The sequence below is a fragment of the Schistocerca serialis genome, chromosome 2, assembly GCF_023864345.2.
Source record: "Schistocerca serialis cubense isolate TAMUIC-IGC-003099 chromosome 2, iqSchSeri2.2, whole genome shotgun sequence".
Classification (NCBI taxonomy): domain Eukaryota; kingdom Metazoa; phylum Arthropoda; class Insecta; order Orthoptera; family Acrididae; genus Schistocerca; species Schistocerca serialis.
In genome coordinates, this window is record NC_064639.1 from 430671618 (window position 1) to 430693438 (window position 21821).

The window sequence follows — 21821 nt, forward strand, 5'->3', positions numbered from 1 at the left end:
CTTCTGTTATCCAAGTTTTCTTCGCAGTTATCTTCCTTATGGCTATGTTTGTCTGTCCATCATCAGTGACTGCCCTTTTGAAGATGTCCACTCGTCTTCCTTATCACAACATCCACATCCTTAGAAAACTTCAAACGCTTTTCATCATTCGTCAGTACTGCTTTTCATCATTCGTCACTACTTTCGTATCCCGCTTCCTGTCACGTTGATTCATTTGGACCATTATGCTTCACTTCAGCCCACTCTTCCCCACCAGTAAATTGTGAACAGAGTCTATTACCTGTTATTGCTACCCTTGCAATGCACCATTCGCTTCCGGAATCTTTGTCTGATCATGATGTAATCCAGCTGGCACCTACCAGCGTCTCCTGGCTTTTTCCAGATATACTTCCTTTGCTTCTGATTCTCGAACATAGTAACTGCTAGTACCACTGGAATATTATTTTAGAATTCAGTTACCGTTTCACACACTAGCATTCCTACTAAAAGCCCATATTCTCCCCTAACCCTTTATTCTACTCCTTCCCCTAGCCCGGCATTCCAATCCTTGACGACTATTAGATGTTCATCTCATTTTACGTAGTGAATTACTCGTGCAATATCCTCGTATACTGCCCTTTCTCGCCATATTCTGCTTGCGACGTCGGGATGTTTATCTGAATTAATGTTGCTGGTTTAGTGTTGAACCTCATGAGAACACCCTGTCACTGAACGTTTCACTCCCACTCACTCTCTGCACCACCTTCTTACTTACAACGAATCCTACTCCTGCATCCCATTTCCTGCTGCTGCTAATATTAGCCCATAGCTCTCTGATCAGAAATCCTGGTCTTCTTTCCATTTCTCTTCACTGACCCACACTATAAGTAGATTGAGCGCCACCCTTTTCAGATTTTCTAGCTTCCCTATCACGTTAAAATTCCGACTCGTACAACGTTACCCTTTCATTGGATATTCAGTGTTTTACTCATGGTCACCTCCCTCTTGGCGGTCCCATCCCGGGAATCCAAATACGAAGACAATCAGGAATCGTTGGGCAACGGAGAGATCATCATGACACTTTTTTAATTATGGGCCAAATGTGTTGTAGATGTTGTAGATACACTATGTGTTTTTTTTTAATGCAGTGGGTTCCGTTATCTTGTGCACCTTCATGTCTTTAATCATTGCAGATATTTCAGTCTTTTAAGGGCAGTTTCCCACCCCACGGGCAAAAGAGTGTCCTGAAATCTGCCCGCTTCTCCGCCTTCTTTGACAAGGCCGCTGTCAGAATGAGGGTGACCTCTTGTGCCGAAAGTCTTTGCCCGGAGTTACTGACGATTTTTATTCGGAATTTAAGCACTGGCTGGATTTAGTCCTGCACCCAGGACGTTATTCTTAGACCATTGGTCTAGGGGAGGACAGAGGGCTTAAGAGATTAAAAAAGGAGCTCAGTCCATAGAGTACTTGCCCTTGAGTTCCAAGCTAGTTCACAGTAAAAATCTGCCTTAAGGTATCGAATGTGCACACACTCCCCTGCGCAGTGAAAATTCATTCTGGAAACAATTCATCAAAATTTAAAAAGAATGGCCATTCTGATATCCTTTTCAACGCTAACCATGAGTATTTCAACACAGAGTCAGATACCAGAGGTGTACACTGATGCTGTACGACAAAGTCGAGGTCATGTAATCTACACGAGACAATATTCACTCAGGTCCTATAGTCGTCATTATTATTATTGTTATTAACATTATTATTATTTAATCTCACAGGTTTTCTCGAGCTTCCGGGTGTTCAGCCGAGTTGTTGTTTCCATACTGTGCACAATATTTCGACGATCGACCCATCCGTCTGCTTCAGGTGCTGCGAGTTTTGCCCTTGTGTGTACTCGCTGCCTGGAATCCAACCACACTGTGACCTATTACTGGTATCATGCCACTGTTTATAGCCGAGATCGATTCCCGACGTCATCGCACCCATTGATGATCTTTTGGTTTACAGAACACGCACTGCTTCCCCGTGAAACACAGATTCCCTAAACGTTTCCCAACTCTCACGGAAATGATGGTCGGCAAGATTTAATAAATTGAGTGCCACACCCAAGTGTTATTTAAACTGGAACCTCCATCATTCTTTTCTGACATTGTTATTCCAATAGGCTCCACAATCATGCTGTCACAGAAACTTGACATTTGGGCCATGATGCTGATCTCACCGTATTTCAATACGTGATTATATTGGAGTCTGTTGTTGGTTTATTTCCGTCGGGTGTGTCGATTGTTCTTGATAGTCTGTCAAAATGCCACATTCGCATGGAATGCGATGCACAACTGGATTTCGGGGACTTAGATCCTCATTAACATTGGAAAAAATACCTTTTACCTTAGTTGAAGGGACACTATCAGAACAGTCGAGGAGAGATGCAAGGAACATCAGCGACACACGTAACTAAAAGAATCACGCTAATTAGTTGTCCCTTAGGACTGCCTCGATTATAATAACGAAACGAAATACGATGACACCAGTACAGTGGAGCAAAATCCAAGTTTCTAGCACAGAATAATTAAGGAATCTATCGGGATAAAGATATCAGACAACCTAATAAATAGGTATGGAGTTCTGAGTTTAAATAAAGCTTCGGGTCCGGAACACAGTTTGCTATAATGTCGTCGACCTTCATACCCACTAGAGCTGAGAAACGCTGACTGAATTTGTTTTCACGAAGTATCAGTACGTTCTCTGTAAAACAGAAGAGCATCAAAGGGCATGGTGGACGTCGGCAATCTAAGTCGGCTATAAACAGAGGCGTGAGACCAACAATAGTTCATAATCTGGTTTGCGTCCAGGCACCGAGTATGAAACGTTTGGTAGAATATCAGTAAAAAAACTGTGAAACCTTTAGAGCATTGTACGTGCAGGCTTCCAGTGAGCCACTTAATCCTGTTACGCTGAATCTGCTGCTTGACAGCTGGTGCTGTCGTATGTGGTACCCAGCAGGCTCGTGAAACTCTGAATCTCGATTTCTCGTAAGTGCTTATAATCGATTGAACAACAACAGAATTATTTACATCTTACTACGCACGTAAAAAAGTGCGAAATATGAAAAAATATGACACTTCAAGTGTACAGTTCCTTGTTAATTGCACGCGACGTGCTGGGAAATACCCCATTTCGTCATCTGCTTTTTAGGTAACTTCCAGTGCTTATGAACAGTTGAAACCAAGTTAGCAAATATTAAGTGACGTTATCCACGAATAGCAAATGACTACGGTAGGTTTCGACATGACGGGCCAGACGTCACTGCTGCAGGTGAGCACAGCCTAGCGCCTCCGTGCTGTTCCGTGTTGCGGGCAGCGGCCACTCGCCTGCAGTAGATGTCCAGCTGGTGTGGCGACGTGGGCAGCCCGCTGCCGCTGTCCTGCAGCATGCCGGGCAGCTTCTTCAGGCACTGGTCCAGCCGGTCGGTGCGGTTCTCGCAGCTGCCTGCGCTCGACGCCACCAGCCACCCCCCTGTCAAAGATAAGCCCATATTAGGCACTATAATATCTGCTGTCATCAAGAGTGGCTAACAGTATCTTACGAAATAAAGAAACAAGTACAGACTATGCGCCACATCTCTTACACCTCTTTACGCAGATTCTTCCAATGTCTGTAGCAAGACAAGAAATCCGGAATTAGGCCCGAAGATGCAATCACTTGCAGCTTCAACTCTACATTCCTTTTTCCTGCCTGAATCCAGTCATGAAGTATTTAAAGAGAACTCATTTTCATTATGCGTGGGGCTACATTTCGCTGGAACTGCAAAACGTTAGTTACGCCATACGTGTATTTGGGAGCCAATATTTCATTACTACACTATTAGGCTGCTTAAAAAAGGTGTTACTTATCTTAAAAAAATCATGTCGACTGTCAACAGGTTTTGTTGTTGTTGTGGTCTTCAGTCCTGAGACTGGTTTTATGCAGCTCTCCATGCTGCTCTATCCTGTGCAAGCTTCTACATCTCCCAGTACCTACTGCAACCTACATCCTTCTGAATCTGCTTAGTGCATTCATCTCTTGGTCTCCCTCTACGATTTTTACCCTTCACGCGGGCCCTCCAATACTAAATTGGTGATCCCTTGATGCCTCAGAATATTCCCCACCAACCGATCCCTTCTCATAGTCAAGTTGTGGGACAAATTTCTCTTCTCTCCAATTCTATTCAGTACCTCCTCATTAATTATGTGATCTACCCATCTAATCTTCAGCATTCTTCTGTAGCACCACATTTCGAAAGCTTCTATTCTCTTCTTGTCCAAACTATTTATCGTCCACGTTTCACTTCCGTACAAGGCAACACTCCTTACAAAAACATTCAGAATCGACTTCCTGACAATTCTATACTCTATATTAACAAATTTCTCTTCTTCATAAACTCTTTCCTTGCCATTGCCAGTCTACATTTTATATCCTCTCTACTTCGACCATCATCAGTTACTTTGCTCCCCAAATAGCAAAACTCATTTACTTCTTTAAGCGTCTCATTTCCTAATCTCATTCCCGCAGCATCACCCGATTTATTTCGACTACATCCAGTTACCCTCGTTTTGCTTCTGTTGATGTTCATCTTACATCCTCCTTTCAAGACACAGTCCATTCCGTTCAACTGCTCTTCCAGGGCCTTTGCTGTCTCTGACAGAATTACAATGTCATCGGCGGACCTCAAAGTTTTTATTTCTTCTCCGTGGATTTTAATTCCTACTCCAAATTTTTCTTTTGTTACCTTTACTGCTTGCTATATATACAGATTGAATAACATAGGGCATAGGCTGCAACCCTGTCTCACTCCCTTCCGAACGACTGCTTCCCTTTCATGCCCCTCGACTCTTATAACTGCCATCTGATTTCTGTACAAATTTTAAATAGCCTTTCGCTCCCTGTATTTTACCCCTGCCACCATCAGAATTTGAAAGAGAGTATTCCAGTCAACATTGTCAAAAGCTTTCTCTAAGTCTACAAATGCTAGAAACGTAGGTTTGCCTTTCCTTAATCTATTTTCTAAGATAAGTCGTAGGGTCAATATTTTCTCACGTGTTCCAACATTTACATGGAATCCAAACTGATCTTCCCCGAGGTCGGCTTCTACCAGTTTCTCCATTCGTCTGTAAAGAATTCGTGTTAGTATTTTGCAGCCGTGAACTCATACTTCGGTAATTTTACATCTGTCAACACCTGCTTTCTTTGGGATTGGAATTATTATATTCTTCTTGAAGTCTGAGGGTATTTCGCCTGTCTCATACATCTTGCTCACTAGATGGTAGAATTTAGTTAGGCCTGGCTCTCCCAAGGCTGTCAGTAGTTCTAATGGAATGGTGTCTACTCCTGGGGCCTTGTTTCGACTTATGTCTTTCAGTGCTCTGTTAAACTCTTCACGCCGTATGATATCTCCCATTTCATCTTCATCTACATTGTCTTCCATTTCTACAATATTGTCCTCAAGAACATCACCCTTGTGTAGACCCTCTATATACTCCTTCCACCTTTCGCTTTCATTTCTTTGCTTAGAACTGGGTTTCCATCAAAGCTCTTGATACTCATGCAAGTGGTTCTCCTTTCTCCAAATGTCTCTTTAATTTTCCTGTAGGCAGTATGTACCTTAACCTTAGTGAGATAAGCCTCTACATCCTTAAATTTGTCCTCTAGCCGTACCTCCTTAGCCATTTTGCACTTCCTGTCGATCTCATTTTTGAGACGTTTGTATTCCTTTTTGCCTGCTTCATTTACTGCATTTTTATATTTTCTCCTTTCATCAATAAAATTCAATATCTCTTCTGTTACCCAAGGATTTCTACTAGTCCTCGTTTTTTTATCTACTTGATCCTCTGCTACTTTCACTATTTCATTCCCCAAAGCTACCCATTCTTCCTCTATTGTATTTCTTTCCCCCCATTCTTGACAATCGTTCCCTAATGCTCTCCCTGAAGCTCTCTACAACCTCAGGTTCTTTCAGTTTATCCAGGTCCCATCTCCTCAAATTCCCACCTTTTTGCATTCTTTATTATCTATTAAATCGGATACGTGTGGTCATACATTTCATTCATTTGTCAATATCCAGCCAACGATTACAAAGACATAGCTGAGCCACAGGCAAACAATGCACAGTCCAGAGCCTCAGAGCCTGTATACATGTTGCAGAGTGAAATTCTCATTCTGGAAACATCCCCCAGGCTGTGGAAAAGTCATGTCTCCGCAATATCCTTCCTTCCAGGAGTGTTAGTTCTGCAATTTCCGCAGGAGAGCTTCAGTGAAGTTTGTAAGACAGGGGACGAGGTACTGGCGGAAGCTGTGAAAACTGGTCGTGAGTCGTGCTTGGATACCTCATATGGTACAGCACTTGCCCGCGATAGGCAAAGGTCCGGAATCTGGGTCCGGCACACAGTTTTAATCAAACAGGAAGTTTCATATCATCGCACGCTTCGCTGTAGAGTGAAAGTCTCTGAACTTTCCGCAGGAGAGCTTCAGTGAAGTTTGTAAGGCAGCGGACGAGGTACTGGCGGAAGCTGTGAAAACTGGTCGTGAGTCGTGCTTGGATACCTCATATGGTACAGCACTTGCCCGCGATAGGCAAAGGTCCGGAATCTGGGTCCGGCACACAGTTTTAATCAAACAGGAAGTTTCATATCATCGCACGCTTCGCTGTAGAGTGAAAGTCTCTGAAATTTCCGCAGGAGAGCTTCAGTGAAGTTTGTAAGGCAGGGGACGAGGTACTGGCGGAAGCTGTGAAAACTGGTCGTGAGTCGTGCTTGGATACCTCATATGGTACAGCACTTGCCCGCGATAGGCAAAGGTCCGGAATCTGGGTCCGGCACACAGTTTTAATCAAACAGGAAGTTTCATATCATCGCACGCTTCGCTGTAGAGTGAAAGTCTCTGAAATTTCCGCAGGAGAGCTTCAGTGAAGTTTGTAAGGCAGGGGACGAGGTACTGGCGGAAGCTGTGAAAACTGGTCGTGAGTCGTGCTTGGATACCTCATATGGTACAGCACTTGCCCGCGATAGGCAAAGGTCCGGAATCTGGGTCCGGCACACAGTTTTAATGAAACAGGAAGTTTCATATCATCGCACGCTTCGCTGTAGAGTGAAAGTCTCTGCAATTTCCGCAGGAGAGCTTCAGTGAAGTTTGTAAGGCAGGGGACGAGGTACTGGCGGAAGCTGTGAAAACTGGTCGTGAGTCGTGCTTGGATACCTAATATGGTACAGCACTTGCCCGCGATAGGCAAAGGTCCGGAATCTGGGTCCGGCACACAGTTTTAATCAAACAGGAAGTTTCATATCATCGCACGCTTCGCTGTAGAGTGAAAGTCTCTGAAATTTCCGCAGGAGAGCTTCAGTGAAGTTTGTAAGGCAGGGGACGAGGTACTGGCGGAAGCTGTGAAAACTGGTCGTGAGTCGTGCTTGGATACCTCATATGGTACAGCACTTGCCCGCGATAGGCAAAGGTCCGGAATCTGGGTCCGGCACACAGTTTTAATGAAACAGGAAGTTTCATATCATCGCACGCTTCGCTGTAGAGTGAAAGTCTCTGAAATTTCCGCAGGAGAGCTTCAGTGAAGTTTGTAAGGCAGGGGACGAGGTACTGGCGGAAGCTGTGAAAACTGGTCGTGAGTCGTGCTTGGATACCTCATATGGTACAGCACTTGCCCGCGATAGGCAAAGGTCCGGAATCTGGGTCCAGCACACAGTTTTAATCAAACAGGAAGTTTCATATCATCGCACGCTTCGCTGTAGAGTGAAAGTCTCATTTTTGAATTATGTACATAAGTTTTTAACAATGGATATATTATTTTCTTTTCCTGTAACTTAAGTTGCAATCAATTACTTAATAATAATACTTCCGTCAAACCTACTAAAGTCATAATATTTTATCTATTTTCTTTTTTTCTACCATAAGTATATACTTTTATCTGAGTTACGTTACGCTTATCATAACTTTTACACATTTCAATGGCTTTAAAACCGGTCCACGCCTATAGAGTGATAAAACGTAAGTGGGAATAAATTTTGTTTTTATAGGAAACTAAACTTCATGTAAAATTTTTGAATTTATGTTACCCACACTATGAAGCACACTTGCGTCTTTAACATTATTAACTTTGGCAGTTACGAAAAATAACTTCAAATGAAAGCAGAAACCAGCACCAGAACAAAAGAATACTGATTACTTCAAATCCAACAACGCATCGTCGTGGTACCTTTTTCGATTAAATAATGGGCTCCTCCTACTGTAGGTAAAGTTCGATACTACTAACGTAACTGTTGTCAATTCCGTCCGGCATGTCCGACAGAACAGGCAACAAACTATAAGACGCGGCCTGTACTTCACTTTATGAAACACAGGAACAGAGAGGAAAGGAAAAGGGGCATTGCGGCATTGCAGTGTCGAAAGCTGAAATTTTTACCAGAGCAGGACTCAAACCCCGAGGGTCTGCTCCTGTAGAACGGTTGCCTTAATCGTCTCGAACAACCGGACACGCCTCCCGTCAGACCCAAGTTCTCAGCTTATCGCACGCCGCATTGTAGCGTCCGTCGCCCGTTACACCTCCCGCTCGCAAATTCTTGATTCCCTTAAGGGTTCGAACGATACTTGTGCATCCGCAGTGAAACATATTTCATGGATGCGTCGCAGTGGATTATATTAATGTAACAAAGTCCGTCGACAGAATAGACAACACTCAGTTACGTTAGTCGTGTCGAACTTCACCTACAGTCAGGGAACCCCAATATTTGATCGAAAAAGCTATCACGATGACGCAATGCTGAATACGTAGTAGGGAGATTTCCCACCAACTGTTTTCTCTTTCTTCTCCTTTCTTCTGTTCCAGAAAAATTTTCGTTAACTCACTGTCATGATGGAAGAATATGAGAGTGATTGTTCGTATGAAACTAATAAAGTGCGTTAAAGTGGTTAAATTCATTCTTAAGTACTGTTACATCAAATTCCAGTTTGAATTTTCTACTTCTTGGAGTCAGCAGTTTGCCATAAAGTTAGCATACTTTTAAGATTACACAAGAAAGCTTGTGATTTCTGTACACATTTATGTACTTGGTCCAATAATTCAGAAATTTGATGAATGTTATTTCATTTACGGTTTTAGTTTGTGTGTGATTTGGTTAGTGTACGTATAGAAGCATTTTGATGGTTCCATTTATAATTTCGATAGTAGTAGCTGATCAAGCTTAGAGCTTTCATTACAAAAGTGAATGGATTACCAATAAATAACATTTATACATTTATTAACGCTGTAATCAACAACATACAGGGTACCGCATCTTGTAGGGATGAGAATGGGAATCACGGCAATAGTCAACAATCTATATATTACGGGAACCCGAACTCCTCCAACAAAATTTCTGGGGCTGTTATCCCCATTTATTTATGCACAGAAAAAATCTGCACAACAGGGGCAACGTCGATTATGTGTACCGCGAGTCCTGTTTGGAATCAAACTATTTCAGTTCATTGAGAGTACGTGCTAGTCACAGCTGTAAAGCCCACTTCACTCTTCACGCCCAAGCATGCACTTAGTTCTTCGGTTTATTTTTCGGCAGTGTTGTACGTCAACAGCGATGCAGAGCCGTATGTTAGGTGTACCAGTGAAGAACTTGCCGATATGTACCTCGTGCCTAGTGTATTGATTCACTGAATGTGATGGAAGAGCGGCACAACGAAGATGTAGACAATTGTACGTGTTCCGTCCAAGGATTGTTTCATTATTGTGTGTTTTGAGTTCTACGTTTTAATGATTGCTTATTACAAGCATTCTTACTGCTAAAACGTACTTTCACAGAAAGAACTGTAGCACGGGTAACGAAAAGAATTAATCACAATTACAGTATAGCTGTGTTACGAGCCACTGGAGACCATCTGATCTCTGTACCAAAGTACTAACAAAGTATTCCTTAAAAAGATTCAGAATCGGTCAGTGGAATTCCGGTTCACCCTGTGCATGATTCTAAAACTATCATTTCTACCTGAGCCTGGTGGTGTTGAATACGTGTTCAGGGAGTTTTGACGCGATACGATGCGTCGTAAGTTACTTACTTCCTATTAAAAACATGAAAGAAACGTGTGGAAAAGTATCTGGCAGTCCATGTAAGCTTGAGATATTTTCCAAGCGTATTTGTTCAAACACATTTCGGAAGTTTAAAACGCATCGTAGCACATATTTTCATTCAGCGTTGTCTTCGTCGGTGTGGGGTGAAAATGCAAAGCTCCTACATACATTTCCTCATATCTGGTGCTACTTTCCTACTGACCATGCCTTTCCAGTTCGACAGGAGGTTTTTTCCTTTTGGACGGTATAGAGTTACGACAATGTTAACAGATCTGTCACGTTGCGATCATCCATTCGCTGACAAAGTTACAGCCAAACAATAACAATCTGCTAGTTACTAATTCATCGAAACAACTTCCAAAACTTTATTATTTGTAGTGCTCCGTTGAATAATCATAGGTATCTTGGACATATCACAGGCTGGTCACGTAGAGAGATTTATTATTTATTTTACGTATGGCTAATACAGACATCATGAAATTAAATTACCTATACATATGTACATATTGACACACAAGAAACTTAAGTTTGTCTTTACAAATAAATATCCAGTCCTTCAATCCAGCGCACTGCATCTCGAGTTGCTAGTAGGAAGTCCTCTTTGGCGCCGTGATAGGCTCGAATTCTTCATTCACTGTGGTGAACAGTCTGGTATGGAGCCCCGCAGTCACAGGCTGGATCAGGCAGCTTCTTCCACTTAAAGAGAGCATCACTGCATCGGCCATGGCCGGTATGGATTCTGTTGAGAGTAGACCAGGTGTTGCGTGGTAAGTCGAATCCACTTGGAAGTTTAGCACCTGAGAAGATGTTATGCAGGTGCACATCTGTCACTGCTTCCCACCGACCTTTCCATTCATCAAGAGGTTTGAAATTCTTAGCCACCATGTCAGCAGCATCGCACAGAGTTGGATGACGTGATTTCAGTCTCTTGCGATTTAAAAGTGGCAGGTCGCTATGCACGGGTAGGTTAGAATTCCTGGAGATCTTGTGGAATTCTTTCATAAGGGCAGTACATCTGCGTAGATCAGGAGGCATTGTACCGGTTAACAGTGGAAGCCAATAAACTGGAGTAGATCTGATTGCGCCAGATATTATGCGCATTGTTGTATTCAACTGGGTATTAACAAGCCTTGTATGATGACTGCTCATCCAAAAAGGTGCACAATACTCAGCACTTGAGTACACCAAGCCCAGAGCTGAAGATCGCAGGGTGGTTGCTGAAGATCCCCAGGTAGTTCCGCATCGCTTATGGAGGATGTTGTTTCGAGTCCTCAGCTTTTGAGTTAAGTTAAGAAGATGTTGTTTGAAGCATAGTGTACGATCCAGGATGACACCAAGATATTTTGGGTTCCAATTATGACGAAGAATTCTGCCTCTGAAACTTACTTCCAGTTTTACGTTCGCCAACTGGTTATTTAGATGGAAGCAACACACAGAGATTGAATAACTACAGGAAAAGAGAAGGATTTCAAGAAACTGTCGCCAGGCGAAAATAATGTTAATGGTGAGCTTTTTTAACTGTGCTCTTGAAGAAATGAAACACATTTCAGCAAATTCCGACCTTTGTTGTACACACTGTTTCATACTCGCACGGTGCTAAAATAGCTCACATTATAACCATCGTTTTTGGAAAACAAAAGAAAGCTGTGCAAGAATTATAAAGGGGAGTTAAGATAGCTTCACACGAAGTAGAAACTATAACCGCAATTGTAAATGGTAGACTGAGAAACACTGAAAAGTGCACAACTTCAATAAAGTAATATAGTTGTTAAAGCTATGAAAGTATTGGAAATTCGAAAGCATCGTTCAGTACTGCTCAGACAAAAAGAGAGAGCTTGATCTCAGATTCAGAGAAGTCGAAACCTGACAAATTAAAGCTGAAAGGGGCGAAAATGAGCATAAGGAGAATTATGAGAGAAGCGTTCAATGATTCTGAAAGTAACATTTTGTCAGTCAGTCTGAGTAACATCTCTACGAAGTTTTGATCTTATGGCAAATCAGTAAATGGTTCCAAATCGTCTGTCATTCACTGTGTGACCATATTGGCATAACAGAGAGAAGACTAAAATACTGGATTCTGTCTACCGAAAGTGTTTCACCGCGGAAGATCTTAATGTAGTCCTCGTTTCAACCATCGTACCAGCGACAAAATTGTAGATGCTGAGATGACAAGTTACTACAACCACTTGGTACCGGAAAGGCATCGCGACCAGATGATATGCCTATAAGATTCTACAAAGACGATGCGAAAGAACATTCTCTCTTTCTAGCAGCATTTTACCGTAGATCGCTGGAAAAACGAAGGTTACCTAGCGTAGGTAATTCCCGTTTTCAAGAAGGGCCGGAGGACACACAGACACAACTGTAGATCTGTATCGTTGAAGGCGAGCTGTTGTAGATTTGTGGTACAAGTTTTATTCTCCAGGATTATGATGGTTCTTGAGCACGAAAATCGGCTCTATAAAAATCAACATGAATTCCGCAGAGATCTTGCGAAACGCAACTCGCTCTTTTCTTCCATGGGATCCATAAGCCTGTCGACAACGGCTCTCAAGCTGGTGCCGTGTTCCTTGACTTCAGGAGGGTATTTGACACCGTTCCGCACTGCCATTACGTGAAAAAAATATAACCTCATCGAGTATCGGACCAGATTTGAGATGGATTCAAGACTTCCTTGCAAGTACAACTCATCACGTCGCTCTTAATGGAACAAAATCAACAGATGTAAAGGTAAGTACCGGAGTACCGCAAGCAAGGGTGATAGGACCGTTATTGTTTACAACGTATATAAATGATCTAGTGGAAAGCGTGGGATGCTCTTTAAGACTGTTCACAGGTGGAGGAAATGTAACTCATCCACAACAGAAGCGGTCTATGATGCACTTGTTGGACAGATGCTTGAGTATTGTTCCTCATTCTGGCATCCTTACCATGCAGAACTGATAAAAAGATGGCAAAGATCCAACGAAGAGCCGGAGCGTTTGGTCACGGGATCGTTTAGTAGACGCGCGACGTTACAACAGAGGCGTTGTACACCACGGACAGGTTCAACTGGTACTACTGAAATTTCGAGAGAGCACTTCCCTGGACGTCAGCGGTCTAGGATATTACTTCCTTCTACATACGTCTCGCGTAATGACTGTGACGAGAAAATTCGAGAAATAAGAGCCAACACAGAGGCTTACCGACAATCATTGTTGCAACGCGTGACTCGCGAGTGGAACTAGGTAGGGAGGATGAGCTAGTGTTACCAGAATATCTTCCGCCACCCACCGTTCGTTGTCTTGCGGAGCATGATGTAGATGTTATAGATGTAGATGTACTGATTATCGTAATGCGTTTGTTTAAAGTATTGGTGGACTTACACGACTGCAGACTAGCAAAGAAATTTTCAGTATAGGTGATTGTCTTTTCGTTTATGTTATGATGTGATGGACTCTTGTGCGGGATTTCAATAATAGTTTGTCACTTCTACTATCTATGCAAATTTCTGACGAAACAGTTGGGAACTGACACAGAACAAAAGTGAAAGACGAATCACAATTAATTTTGAATGCTGATACAAACTACCGTTCTTGGGGAAGACGAAGTGCTCTAATCTCAGTTGTGTCCATTGTTTCGAAAGGAGGCTTTCTAACTGTAGTGACAATCATCCACTCTGCAATATTGCGGGCCACAAATGGCGCGTCCTCTGAGTGTCGTTATCGTTATGGCCGTCGTTAGTAGCGCTCCCAGATCCCCTCTGACAGATGGCAGCTCCGTGACTTCCGGCGTTTATCACGCTGCTCTTTTGTGCGGCCACGACCAAGGTCGCGGGGTGGAGCGTCTCTTGGCGGCCGACGGCTCCTGGAAGGCTCTCAAGAGCGGGCTCAGCAGCCGCCCGTGATCGATAGCTCTGGCACCAGCCAACAGGCAGTAGGCGCCGCCGACAAGTAGCTATGCGGAGATCTCGTGGTGCGGAATCTCTGACACCAGAGCGGTCTTTACAAGTATCATCAACAGATGAACAGTTATACTCGTAAATATTTTCACGAAAATTAAATTTTCTGAAAGTTAGGAATTCAAATTGGCATTTTTTAACAATAAGCATTCTGTTTATGAAGAACATCATTCATTTCGAGACAGAACTCTTCATAAAAGTTGAATTTAAGTGTGCCTCGGTATCCACACTTTATAGTCTACCATAGGGAGCGGAAAGAATGTGACACATCGATTAACAGTGATGCACAGCATCGGCCTAAATGTCTCTGTATTGGTCTTTCAGTAAAATGATAAATGGCTCTGAACACTATGGGACTTAACATCTGAGGTCATCAGTCCCCGGTCTTACAGCAACCTTAGTAATATATTGTTGTCCATTCCATCACATTTTCTATCGGGATCGTCGGATTACAACACTATTTATCAATATAAAATTGCCTTCTACATCTACATTCATACTCCGCAAGCCACCTGACGCGGGCGAACAAGAGTACTGTAACCTACTTCCTTTGTTTTCGGATTGCATTTCCTTAGGATTCTTCCAATGAATCTCAGTCTGGCATCCTGTTATTTTTACTGCCATTGTCGTGAGATGAGACGTATTGGAGAAGACAACAAGTTATATTTCTTGGTTTGCTTTCCAAGCCATACCACATACAAATCTGACTACAGATATACAGACCTACAATCGACAACAGCTTAAGTCTTACTGTATAGGGGAAATTTAGAGAATTTAAAATAAAGGAAAGCTACCTGCTGATAACAGAAATAGATCTTATCGGTCACAAAATAATGTAGAAGCATGTGCAACATTACTCTACGTCCAGTTGCTTAACAGGTTGAAACTGAGTCTAGACATAGATAAAATAAACAAAAACCTTGTTACAGTGACTATAAGAGAAAGAAGGTTACCGTCAGTCGTACTATCATTTGTATTTTTCATTGCAGATCTAGATACCAGCTGACAGTGTAGCTATCATACGTGCGTTATAGGTAGTCAAGTACACTCCTGGAAATGGAAAAAAGAACACATTGACACCAGTGTGTCAGACCCACCATACTTGCTCCGGACACTGCGAGAGGGCTGTACAAGCAATGATCACACGCACGGCACAGAGGACACACCAGGAACCGCGGTGTTGGCCGTCGAATGGCGCTAGCTGCGCAGCATTTGTGCACCGCCGCCGTCGGTGTCAGCCAGTTTGCCGTGGCATGCGGAGCTCCATCGCAGTCTTTAACACTGGTAGCATGCCGCGACAGCGTGGACGTGAACCGTATGTGCAGTTGACGGACTTTGAGCGAGGGCGTATAGTAGGCATGCGGGAGGCCGGGTGGACGTACCGCCGAATTGCTCAACACGTGGGGCGTGAGGTCTCCACAGTACATCGATGTTGTCGCCAGTGGTCGGCGGAAGGTGCACGTGCCCGTCGACCTGGGACCGGACCGCAGCGAGGCACGGATGCACGCCAAGACCGTAGGATCCTACGCAGTGCCGTAGGGGACCGCACCGCCACTTCCCAGCAAATTAGGGACACTGTTGCTCCTGGGGTATCGGCGAGGACCATTCGCAACCGTCTCCATGAAGCTGGGCTACGGTCCCGCACACCGTTAGGCCGTCTTCCGCTCACGCCCCAACATGGTGCAGCCCGCCTCCAGTGGTGTCGCGACAGGCGTGAATGGAGGGACGAATGGAGACGTGTCGTCTTCAGCGATGAGAGTCGCTTCTGCCTTGGTGCCAATGATGGTCGTATGCGTGTTTGGCGCCGTGCAGGTGAGCGCCACAATCAGGACTGCATACGACCGAGGCACACAGGGCCAACACCCGGCATCATGGTGTGGGGAGCGATCTCCTACACTGGCCGTACACCACTGGTGATCGTCGAGGGGACACTGAATAGTGCACGGTACATCCAAACCGTCATCGAACCCATCGTTCTACCATTCCTAGACCGGCAAGGGAACTTGCTGTTCCAACAGGACAATGCACGTCCGCATGTATCCCGTGCCACCCAACGTGCTCTAGAAGGTGTAAGTCAACTACCATGGCCAGCAAGATCTCCGAATCTGTCCCCCATTGAGCATGTTTGGGACTGGATGAAGCGTCGTCTCACGCGGTCTGCACGTCCAGCACGAACGCTGGTCCAACTGAGGCGCCAGGTGGAAATGGCATGGCAAGCCGTTCCACAGGACTACATCCAGCATATCTATGATCGTCTCCATGGGAGAATAGCAGCCTGCATTGCTGCGAAAGGTGGATATACACTGTACTAGTGCCGACATTGTGCATGCTCTGTTGCCTGTGTCTATGTGCCTGTGGTTCTGTCAGTGTGATCATGTGATGTATCTGACCCCAGGAATGTGTCAATAAAGTTTCCCCTTCCTGGGACAATGAATTCACGGTGTTCTTATTTCAGTTTCCAGGAGTGTGTATTAAAAGTGGTTACAACAACACATTTTCCAATATAACTTAGGAATGTACAAGCATTTCTCCAATCTATAACGCACTGATGATAACTGCGACCTTATCTGAAACCTAGATCTGCAATATTAAAAACAGACGATAGCACGACCGATGGTGACCTTCCGTCTATCCTAGATCACATCACAGTCGTAGCGCACGGTCGTTTTCGTGGAATCGGACATGATGATTATTTATGGGTGCTTCAGGATTGGAAGCGTCTATGACGGTGCCGAGCTGATTACCAAAGTGCTAGCTGGTTTTGCATACTTCCAATCCTTGTTTGACTTGCCGAATTGCATTTTGCCACAAAATTAAGATAAGTGTTCATTCAGTAAAAGTGAACAGTAATATTTATCTATTTTATTAATTTTTGCATTCATTTTATCTGCTTACGACGTTCAAGCCCTCTCTTACATCTAATTAGACGTCCGTAGAGAGTAAACTTTACAACATTACAGTGTATGAGCAGTACATAATGTCAATAAAAATAACAATAGAATAGTCATTATTACAGGTGTAGTAATGATTATATACAATTTAAGAGTTGAGGGTCTTATTAACATCATGTCAAGCAATTTCCTCATTACGCTCAGGATGCATAATGGCAATGATGTCTCACAGACATGTGGAGTAACAACACAGGACTCAAATGTGGAGAAGTAGTTGACCAGTCAAAGGAAGCGCGAGAAACAATGTATTTCATTAAGTAGATAACATTACTCCTTGTAGATATCGCTAAACCTCCTGGAAACCCACTCAATTTCCTGTACAAGAACTCGTTATCGATAGTTTTGGCTAATAATTAATACCAGTCGCATCTCAATTTTGAGCACCCTACTATAACATAAAACGGAGAAATAACGTCCACATTGATCTGGCGATTATTATTTACCATCCATATGGTTCACTGATCATCGAGTCTTCAGTTACACACTGAGGTGACCAAAGTCATTGATACATCCTAATATAGTGTCCGGCCTCCTTTTGTCAGGCGAAGTGTAGCCACTCGATGTGGCATGGATTCAACCAGTTGTTAGAAGTCTCCTGCAGAAATATCGAGCATGCTGCCTCTATAGCCGTCCACAATTGCGAAAGTGTTGCTGGTGCAGGATTTTGTGCACGAACTCACCTCTCGATTATGCTCCATCAAAATTCGATGGGATTGAAATCAGGCAATCTGGGGGCCAAATCATTCGCTGGAATTGTCCAGAATGTTGTTCATACCAATCGCGAACAACTGTGGCTCGTTGACATGGCGCAATGTCATCCTTATAAATTCCATCTTTGTTTGCGAATATGAAGTCCGTGAATGGCTGCAGATAGTCTCCAAGTAGCCGAACATAATTCATCTCCGCTCAAAGGTCGAACCAAGAGGATCCAGTCCATTTCATGTAAACATAACCCATACCATTAAGGAACCTCAAACAGCTTCCACAGTGCCTTGTTGACAACTTGAGTGCATGGCTTCGTGGAGGCTGATCCACACTCGACCGCTACCGTCAGCTTTTACCAGCTGAAATCAGGAATATTCTGACCAGGCCACGATTTTCCATTCGTCTAGGGTCCAGCCGACATAGTCATGAGCCCAGGAAGGCGTTGCAGTAGATATCGTGCTGTTACCAAAGGCACCTGCATCCATTGTCTCGCGCTATAGACCATTAGCGCCAAATATTGCCTCACTTTCCTAATGTATACGTTAGTCGCATGTTCCACACTAATTTATGTGGTTATTTAACGCATTGTGTCTTGTCTATTAACAATGACCACTCTACACAAACACCGCTGCTCTAGGTCGTTAAGTGAAGGCCGGCGGCCACTACTTTGTCAGTGATGGGAGACAATGCCTGAAATTTGGTATTCTCGACACACTCTTGACATTGTGTATCTCGGAACATTGGATTCCATAACGATATTCGAAACAGAATGTCGCATGCGTCTAGCTAAAACTCCATTCCGCGTTCAAAGTATGTTAATTTCCGTTGTGCGGCCATAATCACGTCGGAAACTTTTCCACATGCATAAACTGAACACAAATGGCGGACCTGCCAATGCACTGCCTTTTGTACCTAGTGTACGCGATGCTACCGCAACTATATATTATGTATATATCGCTACCCCATAATTTTCGTCAGCTCAGTGTACAGATGGTTATGTATTTATCTTTGTTCGACGTGGAGCGTCAGTATAAATATAAAAGTAAGAAAAACAATGTTTTGTCTTTGTAGTTTGCGACAGGCACTCACAAGCCACATTTCTGCGCCGGCCGCTGGTGGCCGAGCGGTTCTGGCGCTACAGTTTGGAACCGCGCGACCGCTACGGTCGCAGGTCCGAATCCTGCCTCGGGCATGGATGTGTGTGTTGTCCTTAGGTTAGTTAGGTTTAAGTAGTTCTAAGTTGTAGGAGACTTATGACCTCAGCAGTTGAGTCCCATAGTGCTCAGAGCCATTTTCTTATTTCTGCTCGACAATTGGAACTGTTTGCTGTCGTATCCATGAGCTTGACTACGCTGAGGAGGACTCTAGAAACGTCTCCAAGTTCAAACGTTGTAATCTATTGTGGAGTATTATGTGTATCTATGCTGGCTGGCATTAACTGTCGTATAAAATACCTCATAATCGGGCTTAACTAAGTATTTTTTTAGGATTGTATAAATATAAACTTTCCGAGTGAATTTTCTGTATGTCAATAATCTTTCGATCCCATTCCTTCAATGCTGATTATTTTTAACACTAGTTTTAGTTGAAGTAGGTGTCTCTCTATTGGTATTTGCTTTTCCAACTTGAAATACTTATTTCTTAATGAACACTGCTCTTTTCAGAAAATGTTGGTAACGTGCGGTGTTATATGCTACGAAACGATTATCATATTTCACTGCACAAAAGTATCAGAAGTGTGATACACATTCAGCTGCCAGCTGAAAATTAGTTATGCAAGAGGATTACTGCGTAATATATTTGAATGTTGGTAAGCAGACAACTGAACACCTTAGCAGTGCGTCGGCGCTTGTAATTTCATTTGATGCATTGTCCTCGGAGCTGGTCACCGTCATCAGCGAGGACGCGCGTCAATCAGCGTGTGTTGGAATCCGCGTAAGTAGCTAGACCAGGAGTATTCAACTGCCACCCAGTTTTGTTTCTCTGTTAGTGGCAAAATGTTATAACAGCCCACCAGTACCAAAGTAATGGTATTTATAAAGTAGGGAAGCAACCTTACGTTACAAAATTCATAAAGCAGAGTCGCAACAAGTTAAATTTGTAAATTTCTGGTAAGTTCCTGTGGGACCAAACCGCTGAGGTCATCTGCCCCTAGGCTTACACACTACTTATTCTAACTCAAATTAACTTAAGCCAAGGACAACAAACACACTCATGCCCGAGGAGCAAGTTAAAGCATATAATAACAATAATTACTTACAAAATACATTATGTCAAAGTTTTATGAAAATCTAATGAAATAATGTTTAACAGGCAAGCGTCTACTGCCCAGTATGAAAGTTCAAATGGCCATTAATGAGGTGTAGGGACCAGGCTGGCTACCACTGAGCTAGACCGTGCAGTATACTAATGTAATCTCGTTATGCGGGAAGCAATGATGTTCCCACTGATGCATTATTGTAGTGTGGTTTCAATGTTGTGAAAAATCGGATGAAAAATATTTTTATAGGAGCGTTCTGTGCTCGCTAAACCACCGTATGGTCATCTAATTAAATGGTATACACACTGTGGTCTTCTAACTGAATTCCAACTCCCCTGCTGACGCGTTGAAGTATTTCAGTGCGGCGCGTATCCAGTAAAATCCCAAACTGTGATGACATTAGAAAAGATTACTGCACGCTACAACCATAAATTTTTAGAAACATCCACGACAATATAAAACAAGCATCACGTGCGTTCTACGCTGATATTAACACTAATGAACATGCTTCTTTAAAATTCTCTCCAGTCTGAAGTTCCGTCCAACAATAAATTTTCATCCGAATAGTCACACGTGTAAGCAGCTTTAGACTCACTTTCCGGCGACGTATTAACAGAGTGTAAATATACAAAAACAAAATATTCGCTAAAACACAAAAATAAGTTACGTAAGAGGCGACGAGGAAAAATTTCAGCTGGAAATGTCATTTTTTGCAGAGCGTAACAATAAATTCGGCTAACTACATTTTAAACGCTTTTTAGAGTCACAGCACTTAAATAAGTGCACTGAAGTAGACTTGTGTATTGTAAGCTAATGTCATGTACATCCTACAGATGGTATTATTCTGTCTATCTCGAAAAATGTATCACGGAACCAAATGAAATAAAGTAAGGATGCAGTTAAGATCATCAGCAGTGCCTGCTACGTCTAGATTCACTCACCACGCTGTAGTACAAGGTGGGCGAGAAGTCCCCGTACCAATGTAACATCTGTTTGTATCAGATATTGTTATGCACGGTGATAGTTATGTTATTTATTATCAGTTGTTGGAATTCATGTTTACATGTTTTCGCAGTCGCAGTCGAGACAGAATATTGAAGCATTCCAAGATTTCCAGGACTGAATAAGGCCTCACATCGAAAGAGAGCACTTCTGGGTTGGGAAGGACGTGCTTTTGCTTTTGGCAGTGTTAAAGGCAGGCCGCGGAGTGGAAGGAAGAAGACCCGAGAAGAAACATGTGCCGGAGTCTCTGCTTCGACTGAACTGTCTCCTATGAAATGGACAAGTAAACGTGCTTCGGGACTCGGAACACCGAGAACAACAGCGCGTGACCACGTGGAAACAAACTTAAGGTCAGGCCTTTTCGACGAACTTTCGTAAACGAATCATCAGATACGGACCGGAATTGCACCGGTTTTAGCATGCTGAGCCTTGTTAAATCAATTTCCAAATACAATGAACCGAGCCAAAGTTGTGTGTTCAGACAAAATTTCATTTATCGTAGCCCACGTACTAGAAATATCGTCGTTTGGGTCGAAGCGAATCCTCACTACACAGGCGAGTTAGAAAGCAACCCGCCTCTCGTAATGATATGGGCAGCGATGACATCAGAACATCTGCCAGGACAGCAATTTTTTGATTGACTATGAATGGACAAATTATTGACACATATTACAAACGTGGTCAACACTTCAGCTTGAGGAAAGGGGGCTCACAGAATACATTTTGTTTCAGCAAGATGGAGAACCTCTGACTACCCAGTTGCAGTTTGCTAGTTCCTAAATAAAACATTTTACAGGACGGTGGATAGGTCGTTGTTCATCAGCAACGCCATCTCCCTTGAAATGTCCATCAAAAAGTTCTAACCTCAACACACCCGACTACTCTTTA

The 21821-nt window shown here is 43.3% G+C and overlaps 1 protein-coding gene across 1 annotated transcript in view; it reads right to left on the bottom strand.

Annotated features, from left to right (window-relative positions):
* The window catches only part of LOC126455589 (uncharacterized), an 80625-nt gene that overhangs the window by 51722 nt on the left and 7082 nt on the right, over positions 1-21821 (bottom strand). Inside the window, exon 2 of the mRNA XM_050091347.1 lies at positions 3348-3492. Within this exon, the coding sequence (XP_049947304.1) occupies positions 3348-3492 (145 nt within the window). The remainder of the gene's footprint in view (positions 1-3347; positions 3493-21821) is intronic.